This window comes from Podarcis gaigeae (genome assembly GCF_964106915.1).
Source record: "Podarcis gaigeae genome assembly, chromosome: 6".
In the NCBI taxonomy this organism is placed as follows: Eukaryota; Metazoa; Chordata; class Lepidosauria; order Squamata; family Lacertidae; genus Podarcis; species Podarcis gaigeae.
The window spans coordinates 56,484,081-56,502,585 of NC_139682.1; the positions used below are offsets into that span (position 1 = coordinate 56,484,081).

Here is an 18,505-nt window from a genome sequence, read left to right on the forward strand (position 1 = left end):
ACGAAGAAGTGCTGCTCTTGCTCTTTCCTGCTCTTCCATACCTCAAAAGACATCTATCCTATACATTTTTATTTGAAGGTAATTCCTAGTGTATGGAAGGGAAACCTTGCCCAATAACTATGCTTAGAATTGTAGCCTTAAAGGCACATCTGCATGATGCATTTCAGGGACTGGATATAATTTTGCAGCACCTAAATGATCCATATAGTTCATGTGTGTGCCTGAGGCTTTAGCTTGTTCTGCTTATTTGTAGATACAGCTGTTGGAGGTGATGGTCAGTGTCATGACAATATAATGAACATGGCCAATGCAGTCTTTGGTGACTCACACCAAAATGCATCTCCTTCCTCTACACTGTGAAGCTAAAATAGTTAATGGTTTTGATATACACCCACATACCTTATAAAAGCGGATACCAGGAGACCATTCAGAAAGATAAAATCAGACACTTACTGCTGGATACACATGCCCAATCTGTGCTGTTCTCCCAATATGGATTTCATCTTCATCTTCCTCTTCTGTAGTTTTCCTGTACACAGGATTGTCAAAGTTCATGCTTTTCGTGTTTTTCCGTTTCCAGTTCCTCCAGATGAGATACCCTCCCATGCACAACAAACCAATCACCACTAGGGGGGTAAAAGAGAGAAGGGAATAAGCATATATGGTTGCCACAAGGGAGACTATAGTTCTCAAATTGGCTCTCCATGGGTGTTTCCATTCTTAATTCTTTATATCGGTTGTTAGCCGCCCTGAGCCTGATCTTGGCTGGGAAGGGCAGGGTATAAATAATAATAATAATAATGCCAGTTCAGGTCCACAAAATGGAAGTGAACAGGAAAACTCACTTTTTAAATATAGTAAAAACATGCTTACCAACAGGAACCACAATTCCAATAATGGCAGCCATCACCGTTGATCCGAAACCTTGCCCACTGTTGGCATCTGCAACCAGAGAAGATTCAATCAAACAACAATTCATGGACAGCACCAGCAAATGCACCAGAATATACATAACCCAGCTTTTCTAGAAACAGAATTATGTTGCTGTTAAAGTACAGAGAAATCACTGCTGTAGCCATAATCCTCTATGTAGCACAGCAAGTTTCAAACCACTCCAATGAGGATCTACTCCAATGAGGGAGCAGGTGGAGATGCCACCAGACTTTGCAGGTATAGCCAATTTAATAGATCTCACTAGGCAAGGGTTAGGCCCCTAGTCAGGCCCCTGTAACTGCCACGCTGATTCAGTGATTCATTAGCCTGTCTGCTTAGAGGCCTTTGCGTCTGCATGGTGTGCACTAGTGGAATAACCCCATTGTTGAAAAGGCAGAAAATTGTATGAAAATTTACTGTGCCATGTGTGTTTGGAAGTCGAAGGGTAACAGACCGTTGTGTGTTTTCACACAAGAATGGATGCAGATAACTCTTGAAGCCATTCATGCATGTGAACTAGCTTTGAAAATACAATGGGAAAGGCAAATGGGAGCTCCATCTCAGAGCTGAGAAACAAGGAACACCTAATATCTGCCAGGCATTTGCTTCTTTATGTGAATGGAGACTTTGGATTCAGACACACCACCATCTGCTGATGTTTTCCAGGGCCTGCAAGGAAGAGCTATTCCTGTGTGGTGATTTCTTGGGGCTCATTGGCTTGGTTCAAAACTGGCTTTTTTCCATAGTGTAAATTGGAGTTTCTACTTTCAGTGTGACAGGCTCTCACAAAACTGTGAAGACTGTAAACCACTGGTTCCAAAAGCATTTGTTCACACTTAAAATATCACTAAGTACCAAGTAAGGAACCTCTGGTGCCTCTTATTTTTTTGTAAGAAAGAACTTAAAAGGCCAATTGTTATCTGAAGAGAATCCTGATGGCACACAAGGCTATTAACAAGAGACATTAGCTTGCTAATAAGGAAATAATGTTGCTAATAAGTACTACCACACCCGCCAACGTTTTAATAGGCACATGGCCTCATTGGTTTGGCTTGCAGCCTGAGGTAAAAAAGAAGTTGGGAACGAATTTTAGTATTCACTCTGAGGTTTGCCACGGAAACAAATCAGGTATGTATTAACAGGTTCTTCACTCCTGAGGCAGATCTTCCATTTTAATTAATTAATTAAAAAATTGCTCCTATTACCATAGAACAGACTATGGTACCCACAGGAAAACAAGGTTCTTGAAGAAACTCCTGAAGAAAGATTCTTTACTATGGTGATGAGAGTTTATATTAAACTGATAGGAATTTTATTAAATAAAGGGTGGGAATAAACAAAAGATTCCCAATTTTACTTCTGCAGGGAGATGTGCAATGCCAACTACTTCAACCAAACTACACCATTACTAGCCTAACTGTCCAAGTTATGAGCCTTGGAGAATCAGAATGAAGAACGGTTCAAAGTCACTTTGCTTACAGTGTTGGGAGAGGTTGCTGTTTCCTGTTGTTGTTATCTTAGAGTCTGCCAGGCTGGATGTGGTTGTGGGTGAATGTAGGCTTGTAGTGCCCAGGAAGATGTGCGATGTGGTCTCTTGGCCTTCTGTACTATCATTACTGTTGTTGCCAGTTGTAATGGTGGTGGTAGTAGTAGTCATAACAACCGTAGTGATGGCAGTAAAATTGGACAAGTGAGTTGTAGCAGTAGCAACAGTAATAGCAGGAGTAGTAGGCACATTAGTTGAGGTAGTTGGAAGCTCTGAAAACATAAGCGATATACAGTCACCTCAACAGCTACACAGAACAGCTTCATTTTCTCCAGAAGACAGGGAATTATTTCACATAGAAGTTAATTGGAAATCTAGTTAAAGAGAAGGCACTCAAGTACTCCTGGCTTAGAATACTGCATGTAATCTTGCCCAAGAAATCTAATTCACTTATTTAAGAATTTGTTGTTTTACTGAACTGTTTCCAAGATCTTTCACAATAAGAGAAGCCACCCTCCCACCTTCCAATTCTACAGCTGGGGATAAAGGACATACAACATGAACCCTCTCCAATCATAATTGTCTCCACCCATCCCAGTTCACTGATGAATGAAGTTCAGTGTCTCTAGGGATATAGCGCAGCTGGAGAACAAAGAGGAAAAAATGTCAGCTATCAACTCATCCTACATCTGAACGGAAACGACTGAGGGGAAAAGCAAAAAGTGTATATAATGCCATGAAAAGTGTAGAATAAAAACAATGAACATAACATGTTTATTTACAGAGTTCTGAAAAGCAGAAATGGTGGAGTGTCTATTAAAAGCAGAAGTGGATTTGCCCTAAACAGTGTGCGGGAAGGTTCACAGAGTAAAGGCTAATGCTTTTTACCTTTATAGCACTTTTTCATGTCGGGACCCAACCACATATTATCAGGACAAACACAGGTATACTTGGGAGAATGTGAAGAGATTTGGGGTGCAGGGAGACATAGGTATTCACAACCTCCATTTGGCAGAGAACTGAGCTCACAAGCATCTGGAGCTATATGTGAGAAGAGAAAATGAAAAAAGGCAATTAAACATTCTTGTCAGTGCTTTTTTTTCTAGAAAAAATGGTGCTGGAACTCACCACGCAAGGGAGGGCTCTCAGATCCTGTCAGAGCACTGCACCTTCTTCCCTAAGCCGGGCCGAAGTTTCCCGGACTTTGGGAAGGAGGTGTTAGGCCTCTAACAAGATCCTGCAGCCCTCCTAATATCAAGGTAGTAGAAGATTATTGTTTCTTTAATCCATAACTAGTTACACTGCTTCTTAAGACCCAGGCTCTCTTGGATGAGATGGATTTTCTAGATTCAATTCAATTGAAATTTAGTTCTGGGTTTGGCCTCCATGTCTGTGTTCTGGTAACCTGTAGGTTAGATTACTGCAATGCATTGTATGTTGTGCTTGCTGTCTTTGAATATGGTTTGGAAACTGCAGCTGGTGCAGAACTGAGCAGCCAGATTGTTAATTGGAAGTTTTATCATACAACACTGATCCTGACCCAAGAGCACTGGCTGCCAATTAATTTCCAGGCTCAATTCAAAGTTCTGGTTTTGACCTAGAAAACCTTATGCGGCTCAGGACCCCAATACCTTAGGGACCAAGGTTTTCCCCACATGATCCAACTCAGACTTTGTGTTCATCATCTGAGGTCTTTCTTCATGTGTCTCCTCCAACACAAGGTCACCAGAGATATGTGTCTAGTGCCATCACTATCAGTCTTTAGGCACCAGGTGAAGATGTTCCTATTCACCTACACATCTTGCTCTTAATTGGTGTTCACCTTTTAGCTGAGAGGGATAGGATGTGCCCCTTTTATGAACACTTTTTGATGATATTTGTTTTTATCTTCAAATGTATTTTAAATTTGGTATTTAAAAAATTGTAATGAAAAAAATGTAATTGTAATAAAGACTATTAGTACTTCAGAAATGAATGATCCTCATACCCCAGTCTTCCTCAAACTTGTTATCCTCCAGTTGTTGGATGACAGCTCTCATCATATCTAATCTTTGGCCATGCTGGCAGGGACTAATGGGAGTTGTATCCCATAACACCTGAAGGGCACCTGGTTGGGGAAGACTATTTTTTCCTGTACTGGTTCAGTGACTGGATTTGCTAATTATTCCCATTCAGTGAACCAGAGACAGCTACACAAGCACTCAGGACTGTTTAAGCTTCAAAGACCAATAGCCTTACCTTTAGGTTGCTTTAGCTCATGAAAGACTACAATATCATGAGGGTTATTGAGGTTCTCCGCTAAAATGGAGATGTCCAGACCATTCAGCCTATTGGCACTGAAGATTGCTTCATTCTCTAGATCAGTCCAGAATACCCTATCCTGCAAGAACATAGATCACAGGAGCCTTTTGAGAGTGCATCAATAACTTTAGCATTTTTAACAACCAAGTCATATACAATACTTTCTAAATAAAAAGAAATGAGGTCTTTTCTGAGTATTGTGAGGCAGGGGAGGCACACTTCAGGCTTGCCAGATCTACATTGTGTTTTAATAGAACATCAAGATCCAACAGCTGGAGCCAATATGAAAAACATGTAAAGAACATGTTACCTCTGAACAGCTGCTGAGCACAGAGAGTTGTTCTGAGCTCCAGAACTGAGCTCATAGGGCCAGATTTCATTAATCTGGTGTACAAGTGGAAGCCATCACAAGGACCCCTGCTAGTGCAACAGGGCTTCCCCCCTCCGCCGACATGCCCCTTATGCTTCTCCCCAAATCTGCTCTGGAGGGTTAGCAGAACTCTCAGAACAGCACATGGGGAGGATCAGGTAGATCATTCTGTCTGGCCAGCAGAATTACTTGTGCTAATGGAACGATGGCCTGTGTGCACCATAAAACTGCACCACTGCTCCTTTTAGATAAAAAAAATCTACTTCTGCTTACACCCTTATTTCATCATCTCAGCAGTATCATTTGGGGAGGGAGTCATTTCATTGCTGCTACCGTTAAACAATTGGGAGTCAAAAATCTTTGCTGACGTACTGCAGATTATTCAGGGATCTCTACCAGTAGATCCTAATCTACCTTACAACCACCCCTGTTGTAAGATACCATGCAGCCCATTGAAATGGATGGTGCCCAGTATATTTTAGGCCCATAGACTTGACCATCATGCAATTTAAATGACTGGGTCCTTCACTGCAAAATTAACATAAGTCATTTTAATTAGTGTCCAAATGACATTCACCTCCCACTACTGGCTAGAGTTTACAAACGGCACCGTTCACACACCAGTTCCCACCTCCATTCCTCCCTCTTTATGCTGCCACTTGAAGTAGGCCCCTTCCTCTTGCTGCCTAGGGTGGCCACCTTCTTCTTTAAAAGGAAAGAGTTTCTGTCCCATGGAGCAGTGACTTTAGCTTGACATTTGGGCTTTGAAAATTCTACACGGGCCCTTGGAAAATGTTATCGGTTGTGTATGTGTTATGCATATCGGATTAACTTTTTATTATATAGTTGTGGGGGACCTGCCTATATAACAGCAAACAACAGTGACAATACACACATTTATATTTCTGTTTCAATGGAGAAGAGTAACAGGACAAAGAGGACAACATTTTTCTCCTTTTCACTCTTTCTCTCTAGCCACACCTTCCTTACCCCAATCCAACAAATGAGATTGATTCATGGAGGAAGGCTCTCTTATCGCACATATTACTTGCTGGATCTGACACAAATTGGAGGTGCATCCAAGTGTGGCTGCTCCTTATTTGCCCCGCCTTTTCCCCACTAGGATGAACATTTGGACCTACATCTCCATTTACCTTCAGATGCACATCTTATCAATGCAACACAGTGCTGAGAGACACCACTTGCAATTTAAGATGCACATCCAATTTATGCTTGTAATTCTTGATGCACAAAATCACAAGCAGATGGAAGTCCACTAAGGGGATAGGCTGGAAGCCTCCAGCCAGGGTTTGTTTTGATTTTTGCACTGTTCCTGGTAATGGTAGGCAATCTATAAACAATACAGCAATACCAAGTGCTGGAAAATTCAGGCTGATTAGCAATCAGTGCCCAGAATTAGACTGTGAAGAAGTGAAAGGTGTGAAGAAGGTAACTTCCCTGCTTTCTTTGTGAAAGGAAAATTTTACTTTGAATTTATCCTTCACTTTCAGAGACAAATCCCCCCTCCCATATTATATTTTGCAAAAAAGCAAAGAAGGTGATGTCTGTATAATCAGGTTATGATGATACTTCATCTGACATAACCCTAACAGTTATGCAGACGTGCCTGGCCTACTTATCAGCAGTCCAGCTTGTGCTCTGAGCTGCATTTCTCTGACTTGTGGTCAGAATGGTTCATGAATAGGATTTCAGGGGATTTATTAGAAAGTGGAGTGATCCCTGGCATCCCAGCAAAAATGGCATCCCAGGCTAATCTTCTTTCTCTGTCCAAACGTGTGGCCTGCCAATTTCTTAAAGGAGAACTCTGTGGCTCGAGATAGACTGTAGAGATACACGATTCAAGAGGAAGCAAAACAACTTTGCCTTGCTATTCAACAGTGACACACACTTAGTGGCAACTCCTACATGTTGAGGAGATGAGATAACAGAACAGAGAAGATATGAAAGCCTACCATTCAATAAGGAGCTGCATTTCATTGTAGAATGGTGAAGATAGCAGTGAAATGGTAAAATTACATGGTAAAGCTGAATGGGAGAAGTGAAAATGGAAACTTGGGGGAGTTAGGATTTAGGGGTTTTCGTTTTTTCTAACATGACTGGTGATATTGGCATAATACTTTTGTTATCAAATCCCTTGGCTTCTCTGGCTGCCAATACATTTGATAATAATATATTTAGGTTTAATTCAGAGACCTACACATTGTGGCAACGTTTTTGATTTTACCAACCAACCATTTTAATAAATCAGTTTTGTTACACAATATTATTTTGATCTGTTGTTAAAAGGTGTGGAGCCCATAGACCAGTGCCAATTTGCCTATCTGGTAATCCAGCACTGCCCCAAGCCAATTGTTGGGGTGGGAGGCCACACAGAGGAAAGTCCTTCTACAGGGCTTATGCTAACAGGACTAGTTAGGTGAATCCTGGCTAGAAACTCTAAATTTTGGAGAAGGAAGCAGTAACCCTGAGTGCTGCACTCAGTGTAAGTTATAGAATTTGAGGAAGCCACACTCTTAAATTCACTTAATTAGACTGTGGCTTCATGTTTATCTTTATGTGAGCTGCCTTGTCAGTGCTTTGTAGGGCAGCATAGAAATTAATAACTAACTAAATCTGGCCCTAATTAAACAGTAATGAATCCAGTGTGTGTGTGTGTGTTGTTTAGCATTTTCCATCCCTACCAGAGTGAGAAAAAGTTTCAGCCACAACTTTTGACCAGTTCTGATGCGAGAAAGAAAAAAAGAAAGATGTGACCTCTTATTACATAACTATTACTGAGCCCAATTCATTTCAAACTGAAAGGGACACTCTTGAACTTCAGTCCTAGTCTCTTCTCATTGTTGCAAATTAATGCTAAGGTCTCCTCCTTTTTTTCTTTAATTCTGATGTTGACTCATTCCTTTCTTTGGTGCTACTCTCACCCACAACACAACACACACATCCCTGTATTTCTTGAATGGGAAATATGGCTTGTACCTCATCTCATGTTCAGCCATTGTTGAGCCATATGCTCATAGTGCCTCTCATTGCTCCCATGACTTAGATAACTGACTGGCTAGTGTTGGTCTCCCCTCCACATCTCATACCTCAAAGACTGCTAATCCAAACGGATGGCTGAGGTCATCCACAGAAGAGATGAGAACTTTCCTGTTGCTGCCATTGAAATCTACGCTTGAAAGCAAGTGCAACTTGGAGTCTACCCAGTAGAGGCGCTGATTTAACAAATCTGAAGAGCAAACACATCAAGGCAGAATTATATCTAGGTACATTTGCCTGTTTGACACTTACTACTGTTACTGCTTCAGAATTTTGGGAAACCGTAAATAAGCCATTTCTGCAAATAACGAACTGAGGACAGAACCTGAAAGTGAGTTCATGTGCTACAGGTGGAATTTCTTAATAATCTCAGTGTATTTGACTACCAAGCACCATAGGGTGGGGAACCTTTTTCAACGTCTGAGAAATGGACCCAGAACTGGCTCATCCTGCATGCGACATTTCTGACAGGTGTGTGGGGCCACCCACCAGCCAGTCACCTGACATCAGGTGATTGAAAGTTCAAGCTGAAACAGGAACAGGCTTAACTCCAGGCTTAGTGCTGTAGTCCCTCAACACTAAGATCAGAGGCAGAAGCCGCTGCTTGCTCTTTCAAATGCACCAGGCAGAGACTAACATCTCTCTGATCTTAGCACTGCAGGATCAGAGCACTAAGATCAGAAATAAATCTCTGCTGCTGCTGCCATTTACCATCAGAGAGCAAGCAGAGGCTTATTAGCAATGTGATGCATAGCACTGAGATGGAGATCCCTTATCATATGATGTCCAGTGTGGAGATAGGCTAAGTGAGCATGGTTTGCCCCAAACGGCCTTGTGGGTCACATTTAGAGATCCACAGACCCACTGGTCGCCCCCCCCCCGTGATGTAGTGGTGTCTGGACCCAGGTTAATTCTCTGTTCATTTATGTTTCATACAAGGAAGAGTCAGGCCTGAATAGAAGCCAAATAACTACAGGAACAATGTTGGAATGAGGCAACCCTTTGCCATACTGTCCTCACTTTCTGGGCTGACTTTTCTCTGCGCTTTTGGATTGTGGGGGAGGATCCAAACAGAGAATCTGAATAAATTCATAGACATATTATCTGAACTCTCATTAACATCAACAGTTGGCATTTTTAAATCATATCTTATTTTTAGTCTACGACATTAACTACAATGGTGCCCCGCAAGACGAATGCCTCGCAAGACGGAAAACCCACTAGACGAAAGGGTTTTCCGTTTTGGAGGCGCTTCGCAAAACGAATTTCCCTATGGGCTTGCTTCGCAAGACGAAAATGTCTTGCGAATTCTTGAGGTTTTTTCCCCTCCCCCCCTTTTCCTAAGCCGCTAAGCCGCTTATCAGCTGATCCGCTGATAAGCCGCTTAACAGCTGATCGCTAAAAGCCACTAAACCTCTAATAGCGCTAATCAACTAAGCTGTCAATCGGCTTGCTTCGCAAGATGAAAAAACCGCTATACGAAGAGCCTCACGGAACGGATTAATTTCGTCTTGCGAGGCACCACTGTACCTATATGGTTCATTTGGCTAAATAGCTTACCAACTTAGTTGCTAATCTTGTTCCACAAACATCTCCTATGCAATTCAGGTAAGGGCCAAACTAGACAATACTTGGCGGGGGGTAGTCTTCTGCCTTTTCTTCTTTTTTTAAAAAAACTGTACAGCAGCTGTGAGAGGATGCTAATTTCAGCAGAGGAAAGGGGGAATGGCAGCAAAGAACTTTTCCTTCCTGCTATTTGTTTGCTTGAGACCCACCCCCGCTTCCTCAAGTATTCCCCCCCCCTTGCATAGGGAGAAAAATGGGAGGAGAGGGTTGTATCAATTCCTCTGTAAGTGGAGAAACAGGTGAGAGGTGATTCTGAGTGGAAAAATAGCAGGAAGGAAGACTAGATAGCCGCTTCCTCCCACCTACCCTTTTCTGCTCCCAAGTACAGAATTTGATGATGCTTCTCATTTTTTTTGAAAACATGTATTGTCTAATTTGGCCTTATAGAAAGGTTTTGAAGGAGGCTTCAAAGGGAGCAGGAATTGCTGAATCAACAGGAGAAATTCAGGAGGAGCTGCGTCAGCAAACCTTTTGATTAGATTGAATGGACTGTCCATATATATAAGTGAGTGGTGAAAAAACCCACCTGAGACTAATACAATTATTCCCCCCTTGCTTAGTTAGCTTTAAAAACTACAGATATGAGGAGTCTGTGGGAAGGGCTGTTGCTCAGTGGTAGAGCATTTATTCTGAATGCAAAAGGAAGATCCCTGGTTCAATCTTTGGCATCTCTAGGTGGGCCTCAGAAAGACTATCTGAAACCCAATGCGAAGTCACTGTAGACAACACTGAGTTTGCTTGGCCAATGGTCTGGCTGGGTATGTGACAGCTTCCTATGTTCCTATTTCCAGGAACACTGGTAATTTACAATGATCTGGTCTCATTTATGCACCCTACAGAAAAATCCTAATCATGTCTACTCAGAAGTAAGTCCAATTGAAATTCAACAGGGTTTAGTCCCAGGCAAATGGGTTTAGGATTGTAGCCTTACCTAGTGTGATGCCATTGGGCCATTCAATGTTGTCCATCACAAGCACTTGCCGATCTACGCCGTTCAAGCCAGACTTCTCAATTTTTGCTATGTCACCCCAGTCAGACCAATACATGAATCTATCGGAGAAGGGCAGAGAAAGCAGATGAGAGAAGGCCACGTGCTATGACAAAGCTCACCCAATTACTGAACTGAGCTGTTTTTAAAAATTTGGTGCTAATTTTGAGTTGCTGCAGACTGCTTCTGAAAGCTTAAACTATTTCAGATGATTGGGTTCTGTAAGGAGGATTAATTTGGCCGAGAATGGTCCTACATTCATGTAGTAGTTCTCATGAAGTCTAGGTTAACCACGAAGCAGCAAGTCAACCAATGGCTGCCTAACACAAATATCTAGCAATGCAGCTGTGTGATGAGCCTCTGACTATAAAGACTGATTTGGCATAAATGCACTGAGGAAGAAAGCCATTTGCAGCATTCTTCATATCACTTCAGCAGAATTGGGAGATAGAGTTGATGAATTCATAAAAGAGAACCAGACTAGAATGGGCCAATCTAGGTTCTAAAAAGAACTATAAAGATGGGAAGAATACAAAAGGACATCTGATCCAATTTCCTGTTCTGAGGAAGGATCCCACACCCTCTAATGTTTCTAACACTTCACAAACTCCAATCCCTTGGTTAATCATGAAGAAACGTATGAATCAGTCCTGCTGATACCGTCATTTTAAAATCATTCTGCCTAGCAATCAGACTTCTGTATGCTGTAATGCACTGATTATCTTAGCAAAGCGCCCTAGACAATAAACTCTGATTGCATTGCGTTCTACACTCTGGCAAGCTAGAAGGACCAAGGCAAAGCAGGGAAATATGTTCAGCAATATATGACATGAGTGTTCCCTCTTTTACACCTACCCCCGTGTTGGATCCACCACAATGGCTCTGGGCTCACTTAAGTTAGTACTGAAAAGTGTCCTCCTCTTACTCCCATCAGCTGTGGCAACAGAAATGGTCTTGTTTCCCGAATCTGTCCAGTAGATGTTCTTGTGAACCCAATCCATTGCCAGGCCTTCAGGAGAGTTCAAGTGGCTATCAATTAGGACCATTTGCTCAGCTGTGTCGCTGGCTTTGTCTATGTAGGCACTGCGGAGAGGAGACTAAAATTATCACTGTATTTATTCAGGGAGGTGGAGGAAAGGTCACCTTTATGCAGAAGGAAAGGAAAAGAGTTGCAAACAAGGCATGGAACTTCACCATTAGGATCGTGATAGGATAATTCCGCACCCACAATACAGCCCAGTTTGACATTCTACAATGAGAAAAGCCATACTGAAAAAAGGAAAGCTTATTCATCAAATAAACATATTATGCACATTTGCATGTTCCTGGATAGGGGGAGCTCTCAACATGTACAGTTGTTTCTACCGGCCAGCTCTTCCATTCTTGAGATATGGTGTGTTAGAGAAAGACTGTTTAGCAGCAGGACAGAGGCAGATGCTGCTTCTGGTGCTTTCTCCCAAAGCCCAACTTGCAGGGGGAAATAGCACTTTTCTTTTACCTTCTCAAGAAGGAGGACAGGTAGTTTTGCTCTGAATTGTGGTTTTTCATAAATTGCCAGCCATGCCTCGCTGTTCTCTTGCAGAAAACAAATGGGGATGGAGGGGAGAGACACATTCACATCTTCTATATTCCCTACACCCCATGTAGAAAAGAAGTGGTCATTTATTTCTGACCTCACCCAAATTTTTTTCAGGAGGCAGAAAGGCACAGCTAGGTTGTTGTTGTTTTTTATTTTTGTGGAAACAAAACTCTCTCGTCTTTCCTCCACAGAGAACAAGGAAGAAAGGAGAGGTGGCTTTCACCCTGTTGTACTTTCCTGGAGCATATGTCTATATCAGGCACACCTAGATCTGGCATGCCTGGTCAACCATCCTGTTCTCACAGTAGCCAACCAGAGCCCTGTGGGAAACCTGAAAAGATGATCTGAGCAAAACAGCGCTCTCCCCTCCCGCAGTTTTCAGCAACTGGCATTCAGAAGCATTACCATCGTTGACCATGGAGACAGAGCATAGTTATCATAGCTAATAGCCATCAATAACTTATCCTCCATGAATTCATCTTATCCTCGTTTAAAGTCATCCAATTGGTGGCCATCCCAATTGGTGGGTGAAGAAGTACTTTCTTTTATCTGTCCCGAATCTTCCAACATTCCTCTTCATTGGATATCTATGAATTCTAGTGTTATAAGACAGGGAGAATAACCGTTCTCTACCCATTTTCTCCAGTGCCTTGCTGCTTCTGCCCCCTGCAGAATTCCAATGGGAAGGGGAAGCCGGACCCTTCTTTTCTCCATGGAGAGTGGGGGGAAGAGGGGTGCTTTAGAAGAGGAAGCAGCAATAACAATATATAGCAATGACAATATATGGTTTCTGCAAAAGCAGAACTTAGGGCATGAAAATCACCTCTCTTCCTCTATCCCTATGCAGAAAAATAGAAGTGTAGCTTATTTGTTGAAAGCAACAAAAGTCAGCTGCCCATGCCATGGGCTTCAAATGGGCACCGATGGAAAAACAACAGCAATAACCATAACCAAGTATAGCTATAAAGCTCAGGGCAAAACTGTTACAGTTGCTGGTAACGAGGAGAATAAACCCTTGGCAATAAAAGAAGCTCAGATCTTAAGCCTGAAAGATATTTGCTGCCAGTAGGGTATAGGAGAAGTGCAATGTAAAATAATTATCCAGGTTTTAAAGGGCAGATCCTAGCTTTGTCCTTTACTATACATTTTGCAAGGTTCACAGTTTATAGAGCAAGTCTCCCTTCCCCCACATTTCTGCTGGCTCTTTCTTTTTTGTAGGCTCCATCACTCTCTTTGAATCCCCAGCCAGCTATTTCAGTGTTATTAACTGAAATATTATCTTAGAAAAGCTTCCTCTTCTCCCGGAGTTGGCTTGCTGATCTTTGAAATCACCTTTCCTAGTCTGCAGGTCACAGTGAACCTGCCTCTGATTATTAGCTGGAAACAAGCATGAGGAACTACAGATGGTGCAGCAGGGGGCAATAGTAATTCAGATCTGAGTGCCTAAGAGAGGCGGTCAGCTTTGTTGCATCAAGCAAATGCTGTTTCACTGTGTAATTAGACACAGTCTCAGCACATGCATCTGGGCGTTGCACCCCAAAGGCACACAGATGCACACTTTCAACAGGCACATTTCTGATGCCACATTGAAGAAGGGGAAAAAAATCTGAGTTCTGAAAGAGCTTGCAATTAAGTTGGCATAAGATGTGGCTGTTTGGGTAGCCAAATGAGAGCCCCGCACCTGTATATTTTCCTGTAGAATAAATCACACCAGTATATCCTGTTTGTTGCCACCTCCACATCCAAAGCAACCACGTTCTTCAGCATGGGGATGATGCGAGAGTAGTCCCTTTTCACCAAGTCTATCTTGCGTACTTCATGGCGGTTTGTGAAAACCAAATACGGGCTCTTCCCTGCATGGAACAGAACTCCGGAAGTTACTTTATTTTATTGTTTTAAGCAGCTTACAAAATAGCATTGCTCTCGGGTGCAGAGTTAGATCTCACTTCTGTTGCTTTGTCATAAGAGCATGTCTGAGCTGGAAGGAAAATAGAAGCTTTGGGAGTGTCTGAAACTGGCTGGAACAACAGGAAGGATCAGTAGGGGCTGCTGTTCTTACCAGCACTAGCAAGTCACATTTGCTCTAGCTAAGTGGCAACTCACACATTATTTCTCTCAACTTGGCAGATGGAAGAGTCACTCACACACCTGAACACTGGGAGGATTGGGAACATTGCATTAAGAGTAACACAGGAATCTCCCCTGCAGTGAAATCTGTCTATTAAAGGGCAAGTTTCATGAAATATTGGCTGGGCAATTGAAAATGGAAGGCAAAGCTTCCAAACTCATCCTTGCAGCTGTGCTGAAAGAAAATGAGAGGAGTGCATGACCTGGGGGGTGGGGTGGGAGCTAGGCTTACTTCCATCATGATATTTATGGTTTATCATGAGGTCCTAATGCAGACAATGTTCCACAATTAGATTTTTCTGTCATTAAAAATTTAGAAAGAAAATGCTTCAAGCAACCATTATTATATCTAGTTACTGAAGAAATAATTGGGAGATTCCCCCCACCCCGTCTAGATTAGAGATATATATGCACACACACATGCACACCTCCACAGCTTCCTCAAAAGGGCAGGTCTAGAGAATTAATCTAAGATGGCACCAAGGCATTTAGGAAGGAGTACAGATTCTATTACAGCATATTAAGCTTGTATGTTGCACAATTTGTATACGGTGTTTGTTTGATAATGTGTGGTTTGCTATGCCTAATAAAGGATATTTGAGTATTACAGCATATGTTGACTACCACCTCACAGATAATGCGAAAGCAAGAGGGTAGCTGGATGAAAACAAATTCTATATACCTTGCAAAGAAAACTAAACGTTGTAAGAACTCATTTTAGAATTCTGCAAGTAACAATTCCTTCATTAGGTTTTCCTTTGCAAGTACATGGAACAGCAGTTCCTGCCTGTTTCTGCAGAAATGTAGCATGTGAATTAGTCCAAACAGAGCTGTTTGCATCCTCTAGATTTTAGAACAAGCACTTTCCTTCCACTCTGCAAACTGAGCCATCTATCATGTTTGACTTTTGAGCAATCATCTCAACAGAGTTACTTGTCAATTCCTCTTGTGGGTTCTCAAGCCTGCACCTGGCTTTCTATGGATCATGCAGAATGGATGAGAGCATTTCCTTACCTACAGCTTTGCAGTTTTTGGACAGAGTGTCCATCTCGTAACCCTCATAGCATTCGCATTTATAGTCTCCCTTGTAGTTGATGCAGATCTGGCTACAAGCGTCGGGATTCTCACATTCATCTATGTCTGGAAGGGAAGTTTAAAAATCATCAGTAACTTGTAATTTAGCCAATCAGGATGTGGAGTGAGCCTGGAGCGACTATAATTATGTGCTGCTGTACAGAGAAACACAAAGAGCTGCTGCTTCTATGCAAATTACCTCCACATGTTTTCTTGTCGAGAAGCTTGTATCCAGGAGGACACTCACACTCATAGCCAATCTTCAAATCTCTGCATATGTGGGAGCAGCCGCCATTGTTGAGTGCACATTCATTCACTCCTAGAAGAGAGGTATGGGCTATTTAGACTTAACAAAAGGTTCAGTCCTAAGACTGCAAATTTCAAAAAAGACCAGAATTATTAAACATTACCAGGTATCAGTGATGGTATTCCCTCAGTATAAGATGTCCTAAACAGAAATAGCCACCAAATCTCTTTTTCCCCAGAGAAGCAATTTGAACAGAAGACCTGTTCACAGAACTTCGCCTTAACGTGCATCTCCTTGTCCAAATTATGTTTATTATTTGTTTATGATCTGTTATGTGCTCCGAAAGCCAAAGAAGAAGGATGGAACTTTTAAATACTGTAATAAGCAAGTTAGCAAAAAACAGACACACACTGATCACACTGATCACCAGTGGTGGGAAACCTATTAGCCCTCCAGATGTGTTTTTATAGTTATTTCATAGAAATTATCACTGTTTTTGACAAAAAACAGTCCCAAAGTTGTGTACAATGGTAATAAAACAGCATACAAACTAAATTAAAATGAATTCCACACAGTACAATACAACTAAAACAATACAGTACACAGCCTAGCACTAAGGCAATATTAATACTCCCAAAGGCCTGGGGAGAAGATGGGTTGTAATTAGGTGACATTGCTGTCTGCTCTTCTAAGGGAAATGAATTTTAGAGTTGGGGAGCAATCACCAAGAAGGCCCTGTCTCACATTCCAAGACAATGAGCAAAAGAAGTCAGTGAGACTACAAGCGAGGTCCCCTTGATCAATTTCAGTGATGGCTGGTATGCAGAGAGGCTGCTGCCTCAAATGTCCAGGTCCCAAGTTGTCCAGCGCTTTAAATTTCAAGGTAACACCTTGAATTGGGCCAGTTAACATATAGGCAGCCACGGCACATCCCACAAAGTAAGTGTAAGATGGCTCCTCCACAAAGTGCCTGCAAAAACTCCAGCAGCAGCATTCTGCAATAGATGCAGTTTTTGGACCTGAAATTTCTGGTCTCCTCTGTCCCAGTCTGGCACTCTAACCAACTACACTGTGAATTAACTAAGCCAATCTATGTCAGTTTTTCCATTTGAGGAACGCAATGGAAGGAGGAACAAAGGAACTCTGCAGTTCCAGATACCCTGCCAGTAATAATCCTGTCTAACCCTGACAACTTGTAGGGGGTGGAGGGTGGGGACTCCAGACCATTTGTTCCCCCATTGGCAGGAGCTGAAATTGAAAATCCACTACAATTTTATCCTGGCAACTCTAAACTGCTGAGGGGGTTGAAGGAGGTCATTTCAATGCCCGAAACAACATTTTGCTTGTCATTTCAATTAACCTACACAAAGTGAGGTACAATGTTTTCTTCCTAGTGTGGGATTTGCTGTACAGTTCAATGTAGGAATCCCGCAGTAAGAAGATTTGTTGGGACCAGTCTGAATCTAAGACATGAGGGGGGAAAGCTGCTGATGCATTCTCTCCCTGAGCCTCGCTGTCCAACTACCCGTCTTTTCATGAATTCAGTTATTTAGTGGGTAAGACGTGAACCTTGGAAGAAAATGTAACAGGCAGAAAACAGTGCACTGGAAAGATTTCCACAACAGCTTTGGTGCAGCATTCTCACCCTATCTGAACAGAAATGTTACAGTTAACAATGTTATCAACAGGAGGAAGTACACAGAGACCAGAACAATCCCTCACATTATGATGGTGGTGCATGTTGTCTGCTATCCATTGTTTAGATTGATCTTGCTGTGACTATTGGCTAGATTGGACATTAGCCAATTAGGCCATACGCATAGTGAAACACTACTGAAGGTTGCTGGAACGTGAAGAAGGTCTTCAATATTAATTGTTATTTTTGTTTACAGTAGGTTGTTGCAGCATAGTATGCCAAGTTCTATAACCATCTTACTGAAACGAGGAGAATGACAGGTTTACCCAACACAGCCTGCGCCACATCTGTTAAAGCAGTCTCGCTTCTGCAAGTCACTCTCATGTCTCAAACTGGGTGTATATCAAGTGCCCCAGCAATGACCAATACAAAACCTTTGAACTGAAAAAGTCATGCCTCTGGGCTCTTGACACTGAATAGATGCTTCTGTTGTCAAATGGTATGATTAACACGAATTCTGAAGCACTGGGATGACTTGTGGGAGTGCTCATGCGCCTGGAAATAATTAATGTTGGAGGTCTTGTTCAGAGGTTAGCAAGGAGAACAGAGGAACTCCTCATCTCTGCCTCAGGGCTTGTCTCTGCACTTAGGGCTTGTCCACACTTGAGCATTTGGCTGTTTACCTGCTTTTCTCCCATTCAAATTAGACCAGAGTAGTCCACAGATGTATTTGAATTTATAAATGAGGAACAACTTTGATCTTGCCCATTCATACCAGCAGGTGTTCTCTTTTGTGTTTGTCCTGCTTTCTAATGTGCTGTTTCTATTATGCCAATTAAGTACAGACAGGGCATGTGCATAGATAGCTGTGGAGGCACCTTGTGTGTGTGGTTTGGTTTTTATTTTTAGAAAATATTGTACGCAATGTACAATTGCGGCATAGATCGTATAACAGCATTATGTTTTTTGCAGTTTTATTTTCCATCCCTTTGTAATTTGCAAGTAATCATGCTGCTGCATTCCAGACCAACTCAAGGTTCTGAATAGTTATCAAGGGTTATCAATGTCAAGTGCATTACAA

The 18,505-nt window shown here is 42.1% G+C and overlaps 1 protein-coding gene across 3 annotated transcripts in view; it reads right to left on the bottom strand.

Annotated features, from left to right (window-relative positions):
- The window catches only part of LRP8 (LDL receptor related protein 8), a 188,296-nt gene that overhangs the window by 1,476 nt on the left and 168,315 nt on the right, over nucleotides 1–18,505 (bottom strand). For all 3 annotated transcript variants that reach the window (XM_083742609.1, XM_083742608.1, XM_083742610.1), the window contains 11 exons: nucleotides 15,741–15,860; nucleotides 15,482–15,607; nucleotides 14,022–14,193; nucleotides 11,617–11,844; nucleotides 10,705–10,823; nucleotides 8,198–8,337; nucleotides 4,658–4,799; nucleotides 3,308–3,460; nucleotides 2,413–2,691; nucleotides 874–942; nucleotides 454–626 (listed from right to left, as the gene is read on the bottom strand). In XM_083742609.1, coding sequence (XP_083598735.1) covers nucleotides 454–626; nucleotides 874–942; nucleotides 2,413–2,691; nucleotides 3,308–3,460; nucleotides 4,658–4,799; nucleotides 8,198–8,337; nucleotides 10,705–10,823; nucleotides 11,617–11,844; nucleotides 14,022–14,193; nucleotides 15,482–15,607; nucleotides 15,741–15,860 — 1,721 coding nt within the window. The remainder of the gene's footprint in view (nucleotides 1–453; nucleotides 627–873; nucleotides 943–2,412; nucleotides 2,692–3,307; nucleotides 3,461–4,657; nucleotides 4,800–8,197; nucleotides 8,338–10,704; nucleotides 10,824–11,616; nucleotides 11,845–14,021; nucleotides 14,194–15,481; nucleotides 15,608–15,740; nucleotides 15,861–18,505) is intronic.